An 18,483-nucleotide genomic window follows, 5' to 3' on the forward strand; every position below is an offset into this window, starting at 1 on the left:
ATTGGTTTGCTTCTGGTTTCTCTGTGTCTAGAAGGTTCAATCCAAAGAACTGATTTAGTACTTCAGACAAAGTGCTTCAGATCTGTATTTCAGTACAACGAAGAGCAAACTGCATGTCTCTGTTAGCAAGAGAAGTTTTCACTGGGACTTCTAAAGCTATCTTTCAAAATCAGACACTGATTAAATTATTTAAGAGAAGGCTGGGTCAGGCATAGATTATACTGTATTATTTTAATCAGGTACTTTCTCTTTGCTTGAGAAAATAAGGAACCTCTAATTAAAAAAAAAAAAAAGGCATAGTGCAGCATTAATTATTACTGTTTTAGCTTAGTAAAATGACCAGGAATATCCAGAAGCCCTCTGAGCTTGTAACACAACATGTCTGTAGTGTTTCACTAATAGGCAGTGATACCACTTTGAATCGCAGATTCTGGTTCTACAAGGAAACCGATTAAAAGCTGGAGTATGTAGTAGAAAAGAAAAGAGACTCTTGAAGTAACTCAGAGAAGGATGGTGAAACTCTATCCCCTCATGTTCATTTTTGCAAAAGTGCACAGAAAGGTGGAGTCCAATCTAATTTAAGGGTTTTGACAAAAAGAGATAATACAAACGAATCCAAATAGATGAAAGTGCTCGAGAGGCAGGCCAGCTACAGAGAAAAGATGTTTAATAGAAATGTACTGAAGTAAATGAACAATCTGTTCAGTCCATGTTGCCATGGAAACTATCCTATTAAACTCTAAAAAAATCAGACTAGAAACAAAGTACTACAGTTTGCCTGTTACAAAGTGCTCACTTAATAAGCTCAAAAGCAAGTGTATTTTTGGTGCTTCTGTATCATTTTTGTAAGTTTTGAAGAATTATCTGTTTCAAAGTCACCATTGTACACTGCAGTAAGAGCTTTTGAAAGAAACCCCACTGCTCTGGTTTCACCATACAAATCATAGTGAAATGGACAAACAAAATTCCTATAGACTCATTCTGCATATTTTCTTTGAATGCCAGAGAGAGTAGTTTGATCCTCATTTCATACACAATATCAGGCTTTACTTTCTAATGTTACACATATAGGGAGGACTGAGTTGCCAAAGGCTAGCTGAAATCTTTGCATCTCATTTCTTTTTTTCTGCCTGTGACCTAGAAGTTGCTTTTTTTGGTGTTGCAGGCAGTACAGGGCACTTCAATTCTCCCTCAGTGGGGGCTCTGTTACAGGGAGGGTGAGCTCATGCGAGTTACTGGGGATTTAAACAACAACACAGCATCATCCTTCAAGATGTGTCACCTTTATGCTTCACTGAATACTTCTGCAGTAATTTAGGAAGCTCTTCTGTTTGACTTGTTTGGAAGGTGCTTGTAGAACAAAGCTTTATATTTTACAGTATTTCACACTCATCTTCTTAGACACTACTACCAGAATAGCAGCCCTCTTCCTTTCCATCGCCTAGCTTGTCTTGCTGCTGGTGAACTAGAAGCTTTATCCCATTATGCACAAAATACAATTTTGCAGCTACAATTACAAGTTCTACTATGTCTGATTTTTATATATCTAGTTTTACAGCCCACAGAAGTTCTAAAATTCATAGGCAATATCAAACATCACACACATTTGAGGTGTAGAGGATCCACATCAAAACATTTCACATTGTACCTAAAACCGATAAAGAAATGCAAAGGTATATCTTAAATCCCACCTCTCTCCAGGATTTAGGCACCTTACTCAGGGCTTTGGAAAGGTTCTATTCACACAGCATCCCTGAAGATTTGAAAAAAAAAACTTCATTTGAAAACATAAGTAGCAACAACTCCTATATTTTAAAGCATTGAAGAAACATCTTTTTGTAAAAAAAAAATAATGATTATTAACAAGTGTCAGAATGTCAGAATACATGCTGCAAATCCATACATTCTAAACTGCAGTGATTGCAAAGTTGCTGTTTTATTAGATTGAGTACAAAATTGCTCTTCAAATAGTTTATTCATATTATATTGAAGCAGCAGGATGGCTCTTTTAGGTACTATGCAAAGCCTTTAAAATAATCCTCTATATATTTTCCCAAGATTAGTATTTGTTACTGTGTTCCTCCTAACCACTCTCCCTCCATATATTTCCCATTTTCTGTTTTTATCCTCATCATGTATCCCATAATTGTTCAGTCAGTTCTAGTTAATATGGGCTTAAATTCTGGTCATAGGGTATAAGGAGTGCCCTAATTTGCACAATAGTTTTTTGGAAGGTCAATGGAGCATTTCTTCTCACCGTTAAAATCCCTTTTAATAGTACTGTAGAAATTATAAATTGACAATTAAAAAGTTGCATAATAAAACAAATAGGTGTAGTGGTAAACCTAGAATATACTTGGTCAAAAATTGCACTGACAAAGTCTTTGAGTATTAAACTTTGAGCAGCACTATCAATTTGTATTTTAATGGCAGCAAATCATAGGATCTGAGGCCACATGCTGGCCTCATTTTACAGCACCCTATTCTCATCCTCCTGTGTGCCAGGATCTTTCAGGCAATGCTCTACTTACATATTTCAAAAGGTCTGCTCTCATTAGGTACCTCTTTTGGATCTGCGTTTCCTCCCTCTTTCTCCCTGCTGCAGTCATGTGTGTTAAAAGATATGTGTCTGCCTTTCGCAAGCGGTGAACGCAATCAGGGCATAGCAATTCCAGCATCCCTTTCTCAAGACCTGATAATCTGTCACACAAGGAAACAGCACCTACACATTTTTGCAAAGCCATCCTGAAACCAAACCTCTTTTGCTTTCTTTCACTTGCAATGCTAAAATATGCTTGATAATTTAAAGAATAGAGGCTTATATCAAAAATCACTGTATAAAATCTTGGACAAATGCTGCAATACCCTGGGTTACACTAGTTTAGGATTAAAAAGAGCTTGGAAGTGGAGTAAGTGATAGAAGATACACTTCTGGGCATAGTGCCAGTTGAAGACATACTTAATAGAGGACAAATACTTAAAGAATGAAATAAAACAAAAGAATACTTGCATCTTAAAGAAAAGTAAGTGTCCTTAGAAAGCCCAGGTTACATGTGAAAGATATATTCTGCCCTTGACTTCTTTAGTGTTTGTAATCTTACATCCACTTTGAATTCCTGACTTTTGTGGGTTTGCTTCACAGCCTTAAAGTTCTGCTTTTCGAAGTGGATCATTATTTTTAGGTCTCTTAGAACTGTTCTGTTCTACTTCAGTGTGAAAATGTACAGTGTGAGTATGTAACATTATGAAGTGGACTGTCTGAATCAATGCGAGGTTTTTTAAAATGAACTCACAGTAATTTGGAGTTCGACACTAGGCTTGAAAACCCTAGACCATGATGCTATGTGAGAAAGGCTCCATATTTAATACTTTAATCAAATGCAGAATCTTAAAAATTGTTTATGTTAGATGTATCTGCAGAATTGCTAATTAGTCTTACACCTCCAAGTTGAATCTCCTTCTTTACCTTTATATAGTTCTTAGTGGGCCTTAGCCTCCTTTAGGCTAAAGAGAATTATGTACAAGTCTGCAACCAGGAACCAGTTCCACCTCTTGCTCACTTTCAAGAACTTTTCACTTTTCCATTTCTACTGAACATTTGTGTTCTGTCTTAGATTTCCCATTCTCTCTCTTTTATTTTTTGTTGATATTCATTTTTTCCTTCTTCCCTTAATTATCAACCTGGCCTCAGAATTTAGTGTCTTCACATTCCCCCTGTGCTGTAGTCCTTCTGCATTGTTACTGTAAAATAAGACTTTTCCCTGCATAAAGTCTTTTCATGTTTTCCTGCATTTAAAAATAACACTAAACCCTGTCACTCGTAATTTTCAGGCTAATCATAGTTCATATTAGTGTTTGATATGGGAAAGCACTTCTTGAACTTTCAGTTCTTCCACACAGTCACAGAATGGTTGAGGTTGGAAGGGACCTCTGGAGATCATCTAGACCCCCTGTTCAAGCAGGGTCACCTACAGCATGTCGCCCAGAATTGTGTCCAGATAGCTTTTGAATATCTCCAAGGATGGAGACTCCACAACCTCTGTGGGCAGCCTGTTCCAGTGCTCTGTCACTCTCACAGTGAAGAGGTTTTTCCTCATATTCAGATGGAAGTTCGGGTATTCCAGTTTGTGCCCGTTGCCTCTTGTCCTGTCATTGGACACCACTGAAAAGAGTTTGGCCTCATCCTCTTGAAACCCTCCCTTAAGATATTTGTAGACATTGATAAGATCGCCTCTCTGTCCTCTGTTTTCTAGGCTGAGCAGTCCCAGCTCTTGTAGTCTTTCCTCATAAGAGGAATACTCTAGCTCCCTAATCATCTTTGTAGCCCTCCACTGGGCTCTTTCCAGTAGTTCCCTGTCTCTCTTGTCCTGGAGAGCCCAGAATGCAGCCTCATCAGGGCCACGTAGAGGGGAAAGAATTCCAAAAGGTGGAATTACTGAGTTCCACTATAGTTGAATCTTATTAGAGCATTTATATCTTTGCATCACAGTCTTACTGGAAATTTAATTGAGACTGGCCTGCAGAAAAGCATTTTCCATCTAAAGCAAAAAAGGAACAGAACTCCAGCCTTTAGAAATCAATGTAATGGTTTAGGGCAGGCCTAGTGCCAGTGGTGTGTGGTTTGAGGGATGCCTTCATTATCATTGTCATTAATGATCTGAAAACAGGAGCTAAGCAGCACTTTAAATTTGCAGTTGAAATGCACTGTAAGGTTCCCTGCTGCACTTTTGTCTGCTGCAGTGGCTTAATGTAACATGAAGCCCCCTGGGAGAATTTATATCACACAGAGTAAATACTACACAGAGAAGAGTCATTTAAGCAGTAGTGATTTACAGAAAAGAGGAATACTAAATGAAAAAAATAATGACAACTTCTGTGGAGAATCTTGTAGGCACTGGGTACACTTTATAACAATAGATTACTGATAAGTAGCTCAGAACTATACATGACAAAGTATTTGAAAATGAACAATAGGTAATAACTATGCACGGAAAATATGGATTAGATTATTTATTCAAGTTTCTCTCGGAGGCATTTAGGCTGCCATGCAGTGAGTCCAAAATACTATTCAGGGCTAGAATGTCTTTGAACTATGACAATATTAAAAAAAAAAAAAAAAAGAAAAGAAGAAGAAAAAAAGAAATCCACACACACCATACACACCAGTTCTTCAAATCAGATGTAATATTGGTCTCTCTAGTCCAGCCTTTTAATCCAATATACAAATTGCAAATGAAGTGTCTGATTTACCAGAACACTACTGGGCTGCTCTGGTCACTCAAAAAGCCACTACCTTGCTGACAATGGTATTCTTGTGGCATCTCTTGATCAGTAAGATTGTCCTTAAAAGTTAATTTCTTTAAATTTTTTCCAGTTTGATAATTTCTTCAAATCAATATGAATATAAATAAGATTTGCTTTGATCTGTTGCTTAGTGATCACGTGTGTATTTTTTCATCGTAAAAAGCTACAGAAGTTAGCTTTTTCTAACCCCTTACACTACAGCAAGGAGAGATTGTAATTTTCCTCCTCTAAATTAGTGATATGTACTCCTTTATACTATCAATAGACAAAAATAGAAAAATCTCAAAAAAAAAACAACCCTTGTATATCCTTATGAGTCTGATATACATGATCTTGGTTTATATTTGTTAAAAACAACTTAATTTCCTTCTCTGTATTGCACATGCAGTATGTCTGCTATCAGCCTGTGAAATGTGAGGACCGCAAGTAAGCGATAACCAGGCCAAGTTGTTCTGTCCGTTAATTTGTTCTGAGAACTGATAATAAGATTTAATTTGGAAAAAAAAAAAGAATTTGAAAGAAAAATAAAATCTTGTCTTTGGTCTAGAAGCTGCAGTAAAAGGGAATCATAGGCATCTAATAATCTGTGTTAGTGTTTTGTAGATGCAATTACAAAGCTAAATTTTTAAATATTATCTGCACTCTCAGATTCTGTGCACTCTTTGCACTAAACAATCACCATAAATAGTGTTACCCCATTCTGGTCTTACTGTTAGTCCGTTTTGACACCAATATCTCCATTCTGCTGAGCGGTATGAACTGTGTAAGATATGCTTTTTGGGGAAAGAAAAGCCTTGATGTCTAAATGTGTTCATTCATTCACAATACCTTATCTTATTTACACATGTTCATTAGTTCTGGACCAGAGCAGAGCAACCGTTGCATACTTCAACGTTCAGCTTGCAGAAAGCAGCTCAGCCTCAAAAAGTGATTTGAATCATAGATCAAATTTAATGGCAAGCAACTGTATGGTTCATAAAATCCCTTCCCGGGGACCATTGCCCCTACATAAAACCTGCAACTAACATAATGTATCTCATCAAAACCAAACATTTGCTCTTATAGAGAGGAAAATGGGAATTTATAAGAGTGAAACTCCACAGCTAAGCTTTGACTAGCCACAATATGTTCATTCTAATATTTAACTTGGCCTGGTTATCGCTTGCTCGTGGTCTTTACATTTCACAGGTTGATCACAGACATACTGCTGGTCTGCTACAGATTTTAATTAGATTAAGGTGCATTGATGTATTGCAGAAGCACTGAATGATCTTTTTTTTTTTCTTTCCTTTTTTTTTTTTTTTTTCCTTCAGGGACTTCACAAACATAGTTAAATATATTTTATCTCCCTTTTACAAACTGAAAATTGTCAAAGTCAAACTTATAGAAGAGTATTCCTGAAAAGATGATGTACTTTTCCCCCCCCCCCTTAAATATTAAATGTTACCGTAGATGTAGAATTTAAATAAATTGTTTTTAAGTGATGTTTTTGAACATTTTAACTGAATTCCAATTTCTATCAAAATGTTCCTTGACACAAAACATGAAAGAATAATTAATAATCTGGTAAACAATAAGTGATTCATCTTCCTTTTACAAACCTAACATATAAAGTTCACAATTTGAAAAAAGAGATTATACTAAATAGAGATTTGTATAGGGAGAATATTTCCAGTAAAAGCATAATAGGCTCACCGTAAGTGTGACAAAATAATATGGACAATGTTGGCCTTCCTTTTCATTAAGGAAGAAAACTAAAAAAAAAAGAGCAAGTGAAAAGTAAAACAAATTATGAAACAAGACTTTCTTACCTGTTGATTTAGATCCTACTTGAACTCAGCAATTTAAAAATGATTTCACTCAGTTCTGAGTCTTATTTGTGGCTCTTTATAATAAAATCTTGTGCATTTGATGGCATAAGTAACTTTCGTATAATAAAACTTTTTCCGTAAAGCCCTAGGCATACTGAAGCTCATAACTGCCAGAGATGTTTTTGGCCTTATTTGCTTCTTCTCTTGAAATATTTGTGATTTGTTCACAGAACTGCCAGCATTGCTCAGTATGATAGTTATATTTGGAGAAAATATTTAACTAATAACATGCAAATTGCGTTGAGAGCCATATCTACCTTTTCCAATGACCTGCCACTATTTTTAGTTCTCAAAAGTAGTAGTGAAAAGAAGCCAAATTTGAAATCACTTAAATTCAATATTATCCAGCTCTGTAATAACTACAGATTAGTTTACTTACTGGTGCACAAGATAGAATATTCCTCCTGATATTTGCCATCAGCAATGATTAGCACTTGATGATCTGGTTGTATATAGAAATGCCTAGTCCCTCTTCTCAGTCACAATATATTTTTGGCCTCAGTGATTTTCTTTACCCATTAATTCACGGCTGAATTCTTTCTAGAATTAATATATATTCCTCTCTGAGATTTTGAAAAATCTACATCTTTATTTCATTGAACGTTATTCTGTTAATTAACTCTGAATGGAACAGTAATTCCTCTGTAATGATGTGTCACTTCATTCATATTACCATAATTGTATAAACACACATCTTTTGCATGTTTCAAGATACTTCATATGCAATTTTTTCACTCCCTAATTAATCAGACTCACTTCTTAAAAAAAGATACTTTGGACATAATGGTATTTAGAGAAAGGACTGGCCAAGCCACACATGAGACCACACCACTAATTCTTAAAAGCATTTCTAGCAGCAAGTAGCAGTGCACTTTCTTATACAGCTGATGTATTTAGTATGTGCATACACATGGAACTGGTTCTCTTGGAGATGTTTTTCTTTTTCTTTTCTTTTCTTTTTTTTTTTTTTTTTCAAGCTGATGCAGTTGTTAGTGTTCTAAATCAGCTGTTAAGTGCTTTCTTCCCCTTGAAAATTTATTACTTTTGTTGGCATAAAGCTTTCTAAACCATTGTATTGTCCCTTTAGTTAGCTTGGTTAAGTGTCTCTGAAGTTCCTCATAATCCTCTCCTCTTAGCCTTAACTAATCAAAACATCTTTTGTCCACTTTTTTGCTGCACTACTTGCAACCTTTTCTACAAAATTCACTATCTCACTTTGTTCTGTTGATAACTGAATATTTCATCATAATTTTGTTTCTTAGCCTACTGTCAGTACATAACACTTTTATCCTTAATCCATGATCATATATCCTCTTCAGTAAATTTTTATGAGAAACCCTGTTATATCTGTTGAAAATCTGAATAAAAATGTACTTTTAACCATTATTTTAATGGTTAAACTATTTAAGCAACAAACAACAAGCTAGTGCTGCTATGCAAGAGAGAGAGTTTTTGTTACATTAAAAAAAAAAGCGACAGAGAACGTAAATGGATAATAGAAGAGTTATCCTCGGGCAACGTACATCCACACAACTCTGGTAGTTAAATCCTAATGAAGATGTCCCCTCTGTTAGGTAAAAAATTTGTTGTATTTTCCTGCTTTCTTTAAACTGGTATGACTTCTCTCTGTTCATTATTGGCATAAATCACAAAGATCTTAAGAATTTTTTTAATCATTTCCTTATGATATGCTGTGACTTACTGTCAGTATATCTCATGAAGGTAGTAAGTTAAACTCATTAATCTGGAAAGTACCTACTACTAATCAGTTATTTACTAATAATGAGTTAGATGACAAGAAGTAGTAGTTAGTCTGTATTTTCCAACTGTGATGGCAGCTGTAAAGAATCTCTTACTGCATCATTTTTGTGTATTGTTTAGATTGGTTGATTGATTAGTTGGTTACGTGGTCAGCTATGCCCTGCTAGTTGATATGTTTCCAGACAATATTTGTAGGTCTGTTACTTAGCCTCAAAGACAGAAGAAATACAGATTACCCGTCTTTCTTAAGAGCTGATATTGTCCTCACCTCACTGTCAACTGAATGGAAACAGCTGTCCCAAGAATACAGCAGCTGCTCTGCTGCTAAATCACTGTCCAGCTCTTCAGCCAGATCAGCAGAGAAGCTGCCTCTACCCTGCTGGGGAGACAGGAGGAAAGGAATGAAGAGAAACGGTTCTTAGTACAGTTTAAATACAGAATAGTGAAAACCAGGAATACCTTAACACCAAGACCAGATTCATTGTAGTCCCAGTTTTCTAATTTACTCCTCCTGACTCTTCTCACAGCTTCCTTAGAATCCAGGGTTTCAGGACATCTTTTCTTGTAGCTGAGTGCTGTTCAATTCTGTATTAATAAAAGTTTTGTAGAATGACTTAAATTCTCTGATACATGAGAAAGCTTATTTCAGCATATACAATCAGTTGGACAGTAGCGCCATTAATATAAAGCTACATTCTGTAGTGCTTTCTAAAATGATGAAACATTTTTAAAATTGTAAAAAAAATTAATTATTTGAAAGAATATTTCTGCACCTGAAAAATGAGTACATATAAATTAAATAACATATTTGGATGTTCTGGATTTTGGCCAATGTCACTGTAACGTTTGCTGTTTATCTGCTTTAGGGTTGTAATTAGTAGAATTCACTCTAATGGCTTTTTATAACACTTCATCCTTATATGAACCTGGCTATGGCTTGTCAAATAAAAAATACCAATAGCTTATTTAGCTTTACTTCTGCCTCTAGTTTTTTCGTGCTTCAGCTCTAAAAAGTTATAGCTGCTCCTGGTTTAAACTTCCCTTTATTATCACTTGCTGCTCTGAGCAGCCCACCAGGGTTACTGATGCAATTTTATTCTTCAATTATAGGGGATAACAAAGAGCATTAGTTGAAAGGGTAGAAGTAATGCTGCTTTTGTCTGAACGTAATGTAAGTTTGTGAATGTGACCATGATTTTTGAAAGAAACATTACCTTACATTTTGTGCCTAAAGTGATTTGCATTTGTAAACCTTCAAAGGTATAATAGGAAACAGAACCTAAAAATCAGACCTTTAACATATAACACGTCTTTTGCAGAGTCAAAAGGTTAATTATATTATGGCATCAGGAAAAAAAAAAAAAAAAAAAAAACACATACATGGCCTCACACATGCAGGATTAAAAAAAGTCACTTCCGTTGTAGGAAAGAAATTAATCTCTGATTTTCAAATAACTTATCCTGAAATACTTTCCTGCAAACTTTTTTTAAGATGGCTGTCCTACTACTACAGTATAATAGGTTGAGAATTACTATGAATCAAAAAAAATGAAAGTATTCTATCTAATCAGTATAATGGTACTTCAGTCTCTAATCAAGATTACTGGTATTTCAGTGATAATGGGAACATAATGAGAAACCTGCAGGTGTAGAGCAAGAGCCTTACGAATTCAAGTGGCCAGTAGTTCACCCATTCTATTCACTGCTCCTGTTCATTTCACTTAATCTATTCATGTAGCAATACACATTTCTAACCATGACTATTCCTGACAGCATACTGAAACAGAAGTCCGAAGAACTAGAGTTTGATAGCCATATGCTAGTATCTTTTTTTAGGAGCACTAATTTAATGTACTGATACTGTGCAGTCATATAATGTACACGGGTTACTCTCAATGCTATTATCAACATTTTATAGAATACGTTAAAGCACTGATGGTCTGGATATTTTGCAACTTGGACCATGTCCAGCATATGTATAAAACAGCAGAAAATTACTACTCTGACCCTATTGCTGACCAGTATTCGTAATTCTTAGTTTGTAATACTATACAGTACATGACAAAATGATTCTAAATGGCCAAGCATCAGAGGAAAAAAACCAAACCAAACCAAAAAACCCAACAAGTCAAGCGCCCCCTTCCCTGGAGTGACCACTCTTAGAAACTCAGCAGCCTTCATAACAAGTTGTAGCTTGCATTGCATTCCAAAGGTCAACAAGTTCAGATTGACTTAACCAAAGATTAATTTCATCTTTCAGTTGTAGTTCACTACTATAATTTACTGTGATTAAATTATCACAGTATTAACAGTTTATCATTCCACATTTTCTTTGAAGCAATTCAATATGCACACTTATTGCCTATATAATACACTAGTACTGTATGGCTGGAAACTAAGACAGACAAAGCTGTTCCTCACAGTAATAGCATGGCCTAGTTAATCATCTCATATTATTTTGGGTTCTCCATTCTTATGTTCCACAGAGTGAAACAATATTAGCAGTGTTCCTGTGACATTGTTAACCATATCTCAAGATATATTAAAGTTGAGAGGTTAGAAGATGCAGAAGATACTAAGACGTACAAATAAACAGATAGAAGAAGAAATGCAAACTATGCAAAAATAAATCAATTTATCAATTCCTTAATTAACAGGAGGAAGACCAGTCAAGTTTTTCTTGTTATGAGAGCACAGGAGGTAAGTCTCATTTTTGATATAAACTTACATTTTGATTTTGAAACCTTTGATTCCACTTACATGTAAGTAGTTACATGTAGAAGGTAAACTGAATGCAGATTATCCATAATGCAAAGGTTGAGTCAAATTATATTTTATCATATGAATTCTCTGAACATACATTAAGGCATGTAAAGGGATATTTCTATACTGTTTGGGCCATGGATACAAAATTATTACAAAATGTCTTTATTAACTGGCATTAAATCTGATAGATGTTTTCAAAAATTAGTAATTATGAAAAGCTTGTGAAAGAATGAGCTGCTAAGATTCTACGAGAAATTTAAGGATTAGTGAACAGCTTTTACACCTAATAATATTATATAGTGAAATTTGTAGATGCTTCTATGTAGCACATAATAATAATAATAAAAAAATTGTATGTAGTTAATGAGTGTCTGTTGTAAGTGGTTAAGTCAAAGCCATAATAAAATGCAAGCCAAGGTCAGACATTGCAAGATACCCTTCTATATTGGTATAACATAATCGGGACAATGACTGGAACTCAGACTAGAAGATTTTTTCCTCTTTTTGGATATAATTTCAGGAAAAAATAGAGCATGGTAGTTTTGGTGCTAAAATGACAGTAATACCCAGATTTCAATTGAGGTACAGTATAGCTGAAATTAAGACTCAGGCGAATTTAAAACATCATCTCATATGTAGTACACTGACCATAAAATTTTAATGGAATGTGATCACACTTCTGTATCTATTTTAATCCAGTCATCTATTCAGAGAAAAATATAATAGCTCAGGAGACATGTTATTACATCAAGATGCATCTGCTTCTCTTTTTATTGATTTATTTTTTTAAGCTGATGTGCAAATGCAAGGTCTAACTTTCAAGTAAAGTATTTTTATCACATTTGCAGTGACAGCTACAAAGTTGCAACAGAAATAATCTTGTGGATAACAATTCCTTTTGAAATGGAGAGCATTAGCAGAATGTAAGTCTAGTTTAAAAAACAAAAGGAAAAAACCCGCACAGATGAACTTACAGGAATATTATTCAACATAGTGTGAAAGGTAGATAAGATTAAAATGAATAGCTGTTGCTAACTAAAAGATCTTTATTTTCATTTTAGATTTTGCAGAAGATCTGAGGAAATCAAACATCATTTTTGTAGTTGGTAAGTTGGAATCTTGATATAGCTGCTCCAACTGAAAATCCATATGTTATTTAATATGCTTTTATATCAAGAGTTTTTCTGAATGACTTTACAGTATAGAGCAAGAGCAGTAAATTTCCTAGGGCCTAACAATAGAGACACAAACATATATACATACATTATTTTGTGCATTCTCCTCCTAATAGAAATTGTGACTTCTCAAATTAGTCATAAATGAATACAAGTTTTATTCAGAGTTCAAGAACATCAAAAAATGTACCAAGAGATAGTATGTTTATGTGCTGTACTTCTAGTTCATCCTGCCTTATACCAAATACAAGTACACTCAATTTGCTGAGGACCTATATTGTCTGTGATAGATTTGAAAAAGTAAATTGGATTTCTGAACAGTTCACCTGGAGACTTCTCTTAAAGGGAAAACATGTAATAATTCTCAATCTCTAAACAACTGTAATTCCATATTTACTGGAGTAGATCTTACTGCTGCTTGTTGCAATGACAAATTTTCATTCCCTCTGCCTCACATTTCTTACTGGGTTTCTACAAATAACTGGATTTTAAAAAAGTGTAAAGATGCTCAAGGAACTTTGCTTCTTAAATTGTCCATACTATGACATTTTTCACCATTTAGTGTTTCTTCATTTTTAAGGAGTGGATTTTAATGTTCATGTACAATTTTTTTAGACTATCCATTAGTCATCTTCTATTTTAATACTCAATACTCACCTCTTCTGAATGTATTTGTGCTATTAAATCCATCTCAGACTTTCTATTAAATGCTTTATAGGAGCATAGGAAAATTCCACTTAATCAAAAAAAAAAGTTTTCATGGAACACAGAAAAAGTTTCAATGGAAAGTTTGATCAAGTCTTAATTCTGCAAACATGGGTTTCTTATCAACAATATTTTTTCCTCAAACAAACAAAACAAAACCCACCTCTGAGTCAGGTGTGCAGAGCAAGGGTACATTTTTCTGGATTTTGCTTTTTGATTTGACCAAGAGATGGGAGATCTCCACAGTTGCTCATCTGGCTGAGAAATCTTGATTTCACTAGATCTCGATAATGAAGTAAATGGTATTCTGCAGGGACAGATTTCTTGGTGGTTTTATGTTTCAGTGGCCATAAGCTTTTTTTCCTTACTGCCTTTTCAGGCAGCTAATTCTGCCTGTATCAGTTTTGGATCCTTGTGTACTCTAGGTTTAACAGCATACATGCTAGCCAGACACATACCATTTGCTGAGACAGTAGTTTTTCATAATCAGTCATGAGATGAAGTCTGATCATTGCAAATTGTGCAAGGGCAAAAGAAACTTTTCTTCTGCTCCTTCTTAAAGTTGTCCAAGACAATGGAAGCTCAAAAAAACAACAACAACAAAAAAAAGCATCTCAAATTTATGATAGACAAGTACTCCATCTCAGCGGACAGGTAAGAAAAAGGGGCCAAGGCTAGAACTGTTCAGCCTTTCGTACCTATGACTAAACCCAAGGCAGAGAAGGTGGGTTAGCGCATGCCCTCTGTAGGTACTTGAACAGGAAAAGCTTTCTCCATCTCAAGTGCAATAAAGAATATGTTTACTCCTGACACAGATGTATTCATGAAGAAAAAAATAAGATGCTTGTAACGAGGTTTTGGAAACCAGACGTCTGAAGATGCGCATTTGAAGAAATAGTTTACAAAATAACTGAAATAAATACACCATCTGCTGTAGCTGACAAATTGAGATAGTGTTTACAACAAAAGGGGAGGAAAAAGTAAGCTGCTCCCTCCCCTGCTAATTTCCCTTGAAACTTCTTTAGAAAGGAAAAGAAAAAAACCAACCTAATTAGCAAAGATTTACATTAGAGAAAAAAAACCAACCTAATTAGCAAAGATTTACATGAATATGTAATAACAGTCAAGTTGGATTAATTAAGCAACAACATAAACATTTTATCCAGACAAGAAAGCAGAGATACAGAAAGAGCAAGTCAAATATAAGACAGAGAGCAGCAGGGTGGCGTAAGAAGCGAAAATAAGTATAAGTTTTTTTGATTTGGAAAGTCAAATTCGAGAGAAGATTATAAAATTAGACACAGGCAAAGATAAGTTTGGGGGGATATTGTAATATTTTAAACTTCTGTAATTACTGCCAGTCACTAAAATTGACTCCTTTTCATCAAAGCAGCATGGTAAGTAAGATCTTAACCATACTGAACAATGAAAACGATGTATGATTTTAATCAGACTTAACTGATGTGCTATTCTATATCACATCCAGGAAACTGGCCTACATAACGTTATTGGTGGGCACTCTACACCCCATCCTCTACTGGTATTTCATAAATTAGTGCTACATTTGGCTTTGGTTGAGGCTGAGAATGTTTCCATCCATCTTACTGCACTTTGGCTCCCAGGTAGACTTCTCCACTTACTCTTTAGTGTTTAAAAAATAGCCAGTGTAACCAGTTTCCTCTGCAGAACCCTTTTAATATTTTTACTGATGAGACAAAGCTGATGACTGTTTAAGTCCAAGTGTAAATAGGACCAGCTTGCCAACTGACACTATGAAGATGTTATCCCCACTTACACTTGCAGGTAAAACATCAACTGCATACATTAGTCCTTTCTGCACGCAACAGTAGGACTTTATTTATCCAAGAAATGTCAGACCTTCTGCAACCTGATTTAACACTGAAGTTAACACTGCTGTAAGTAGAGAGTTGGACCAGATGAGGTACCTTACAAGCTAAACTATTTTATAATTCTGCGTTACAGCTCCTCCTACAGTCAGATAAGCACAGGATGAACAGCACTGGGTAATCAATACTCAAATCAATCCAAGTGCTAACTATGGAAACTGATAATAGTTGGTTTCTCTGACTTTCCATGAAAATAACTCCAACTTGTTTTCTCCAAGAAGGAAGAAAACCTCAGTGATGCTGCAGACAGATGCCCCAGGACATCTGGTGTCTTTTCCACACATGCTTCAGGTTGTTTTCTGGTTAAAATAATCTTTCAGGGGGAAAAAAACCAAAAAACAAAACAAAACAAAAAAAAAAGACAAATCAACCTGTTTTAAGTAGCAGCAACATTCCCAAATAGTTTCACTCATAGACTAAAATCGTACCTGAACAACAGGTGATGTGCTGTTGATAATTGAGGCTGAAATGGCAAGTTCTGAAAGTAAGGCTTATTTTTTACTCTTATAAATAATCCCAGTAGTGTTGGTAAAAAATCACCAAACTGATCCTTTAGAAGTCCTCCAAAATCATGAGACTGGTTTGACCAAAAGGAAAAGGAGTTATTTTTATTTAAGTCCTGACTTCTGAGACTTCATTGTCTAGTTAGGTTTAACCTGCAAGCACTTTTCCATAATACAAGGATGATGTGAATTAAAACACAAGGTCTAGAAATTGAAACATTTAAAAATGAGTGGTGGGACTGCTTTGTAAATCCCACTGTTGACAGTTTATATAAATCTTTACTATATTTGTATGATAAGCTCATAAAATTTAGCAAGTTTAAAAATAGAGACATCTCAGTCTGCCTGTGTGACAGATCTGCTAATAATTTGGGCAGCAAAGCCAGTGCATGTACTGCTCACCCCTGCCACTCACTAGTGCTTGTTCCTGTCCCTTCTCCTGTTCCTGCAGCCGTCCCAGCTGCTTCTAACATCATTAATTCATCTGTTTGTGATGTTGTGCTCTAAGCCAGACCAGAACATTTGAATCACATGCACAAACTTGTAGTCTTTTTGTAGTTTGGTAGGGTTTCAGTTGCGGAGGGAGAGCAAGAGGCTAAGAAAATTGATTTCTTAAACTCAGATATTTCATTGATTTAATGCAAGCTGCAGTGAAATGTTCAGAAGTGCTGCTTGGGCAGTTGTAATTTCTCCCTGCCCACTGAGACCTCTCATTTTCTCCACTTGAACTGCCCTCTGTGAGGGATTTGTGCAATGAATAATTAAATGGAGGAAGATGACTACCTAAGTCAGCCTTGCTGTCAAAGAGTTGTTTATCAAAAGTTCTCCTTAAGCAGTTTCGCAGGCAGCTAAATCATCCTAAAGGGGTGCCTGTGCTAACAGAGTGCACAGACCTTTTGAGCCAACTTTATCTACAGAGTTATCAATATGCAAAACTGCAAGTTAATTTTTATTTTCTATCTAGTATTCTGGCTCCAGATATGTGCTCACTAATTGTGTCGTAAAGTGCAAAGGAGCATAGAAAACATCCATTTCTCAAGAATAATCTGAGTGATGCAGTGTGCTGACTTTCTGAATCCGTACCTTTTTAATAAATTAATGGATGAGCTTTAAAGTTAAAAACACTAGTATTGTTAAGTGCAATACAGTAGGCAAGGATGCTGACACCCCAGAACTGCTGGTAGTCAGACTCTCTGCACAAGGCCCAATGAGCAGTGATTGACAGTTTTGTTATTAACAAAATGCACCTCCAAAACCCAAGAAGAGTGTGGTTTTCTTTCTTTCGTTTTTTTTTTCCTCCCCCCCCCCCAATCATCACAATTCTGTCTTTTGGCTCAGTGAGGGCCTCGTACCCCTCTCTATCACTCCTCACTGATGTTCTACTTATCCGTCATCTTCCTACGGAGCAAGGAGCTGTGCAGTCTGCTCCTGTGGAACTGGCAGAGCCCAGCCACGTGGCCAATTCAAACCTCTCGCTTCTCAAAAACCAGCACGGAGAGACAGAGTCACCTTCACATGCTAATTCCACATTCTCCTACAGGTCACAACAGATTCATAATTTCTCTAGGAATTTTCTAGGCCTTCTTTATCTTCCTGTCACATATGAAAGTCAGAGAAGAATATGATTAAATCTGAATAGCAAGTTACCATAATTCAGTCTGTCACTGGTTAACATGCAAGCTTTTTCCAAAAATGTATGTAGGCAGAGTAAAGATGACAGCGCGCACAAAAAAAAAATGATAGTGTTCACAAAGAATGTTATACCTTCACAACAAAAGTGGAGGCATATTTTCCTTCTCCTAACAATTGGCCCATTGTGGAAACTTAAACACCTTTTTCAAGGCTTCAAGTTTTTTCTATTTGAAAAAAACAGTATAATAAAATGACAGTGAAGGCTTCTTCACTGAAGATACCTTTGTACAAGCTTTTGTTATTATAATGAAAAACAGCTGAATATTAACACAATTATTTAGATTTTTACTTCTCATTTTTTAGAAAAGTACATAGATTTAGTAACAAGACACTCTAAAATGATGAGATATAAGTTTTGCAACAGTACAAATTAATAATAAGCCTCACTACTGCAGGGTTAATTTGCAGTTAAAGCTGCTTATGTTCTAGTCCTGTGAATATACTCACTGAACAAGAAGTATCTAATTAGTAAGGAAATGCACTTTCACATTCTTTCCCACCTAGACAGCTCTTTATCAGTCATATTAAATACTAGCCTTCAGAAGGAGATAAGACATTAACTAATACTTGAACTCTAAGCACATAAATTAATACTGGCATAAGTGCTGAGTATGTGTTAAGCCCTTGGTAATGCTGAGTTCCCTGGAAGCATTTGACCTCTTCACAATTCTTGCTTGGTCTGATCTGAAATCTCATTTGTTGATGAGAATGCAAAAGATTTTGTAAAGTAGGTCACACGAACTGGCAAAGCTGTGGGATGCTTTGCTACTCATTAAATAATACTAAGCTAAAATTAACG

At 35.5% G+C, this 18,483-nt stretch overlaps 1 protein-coding gene across 1 annotated transcript in view; it reads left to right on the forward strand.

The window, feature by feature from the left end:
• Nucleotides 1-18,483, forward strand: part of AK5 (adenylate kinase 5) — a 96,503-nt gene that overhangs the window by 60,009 nt on the left and 18,011 nt on the right. Inside the window, exons 9-10 of the mRNA XM_062581322.1 lie at nt 11,594-11,636; nt 12,764-12,808. Coding sequence (XP_062437306.1) covers nt 11,594-11,636; nt 12,764-12,808 — 88 coding nt within the window. The remainder of the gene's footprint in view (nt 1-11,593; nt 11,637-12,763; nt 12,809-18,483) is intronic.

Source organism: Rhea pennata, chromosome 8 (genome assembly GCF_028389875.1).
Source record: "Rhea pennata isolate bPtePen1 chromosome 8, bPtePen1.pri, whole genome shotgun sequence".
In the NCBI taxonomy this organism is placed as follows: domain Eukaryota; kingdom Metazoa; phylum Chordata; class Aves; order Rheiformes; family Rheidae; genus Rhea; species Rhea pennata.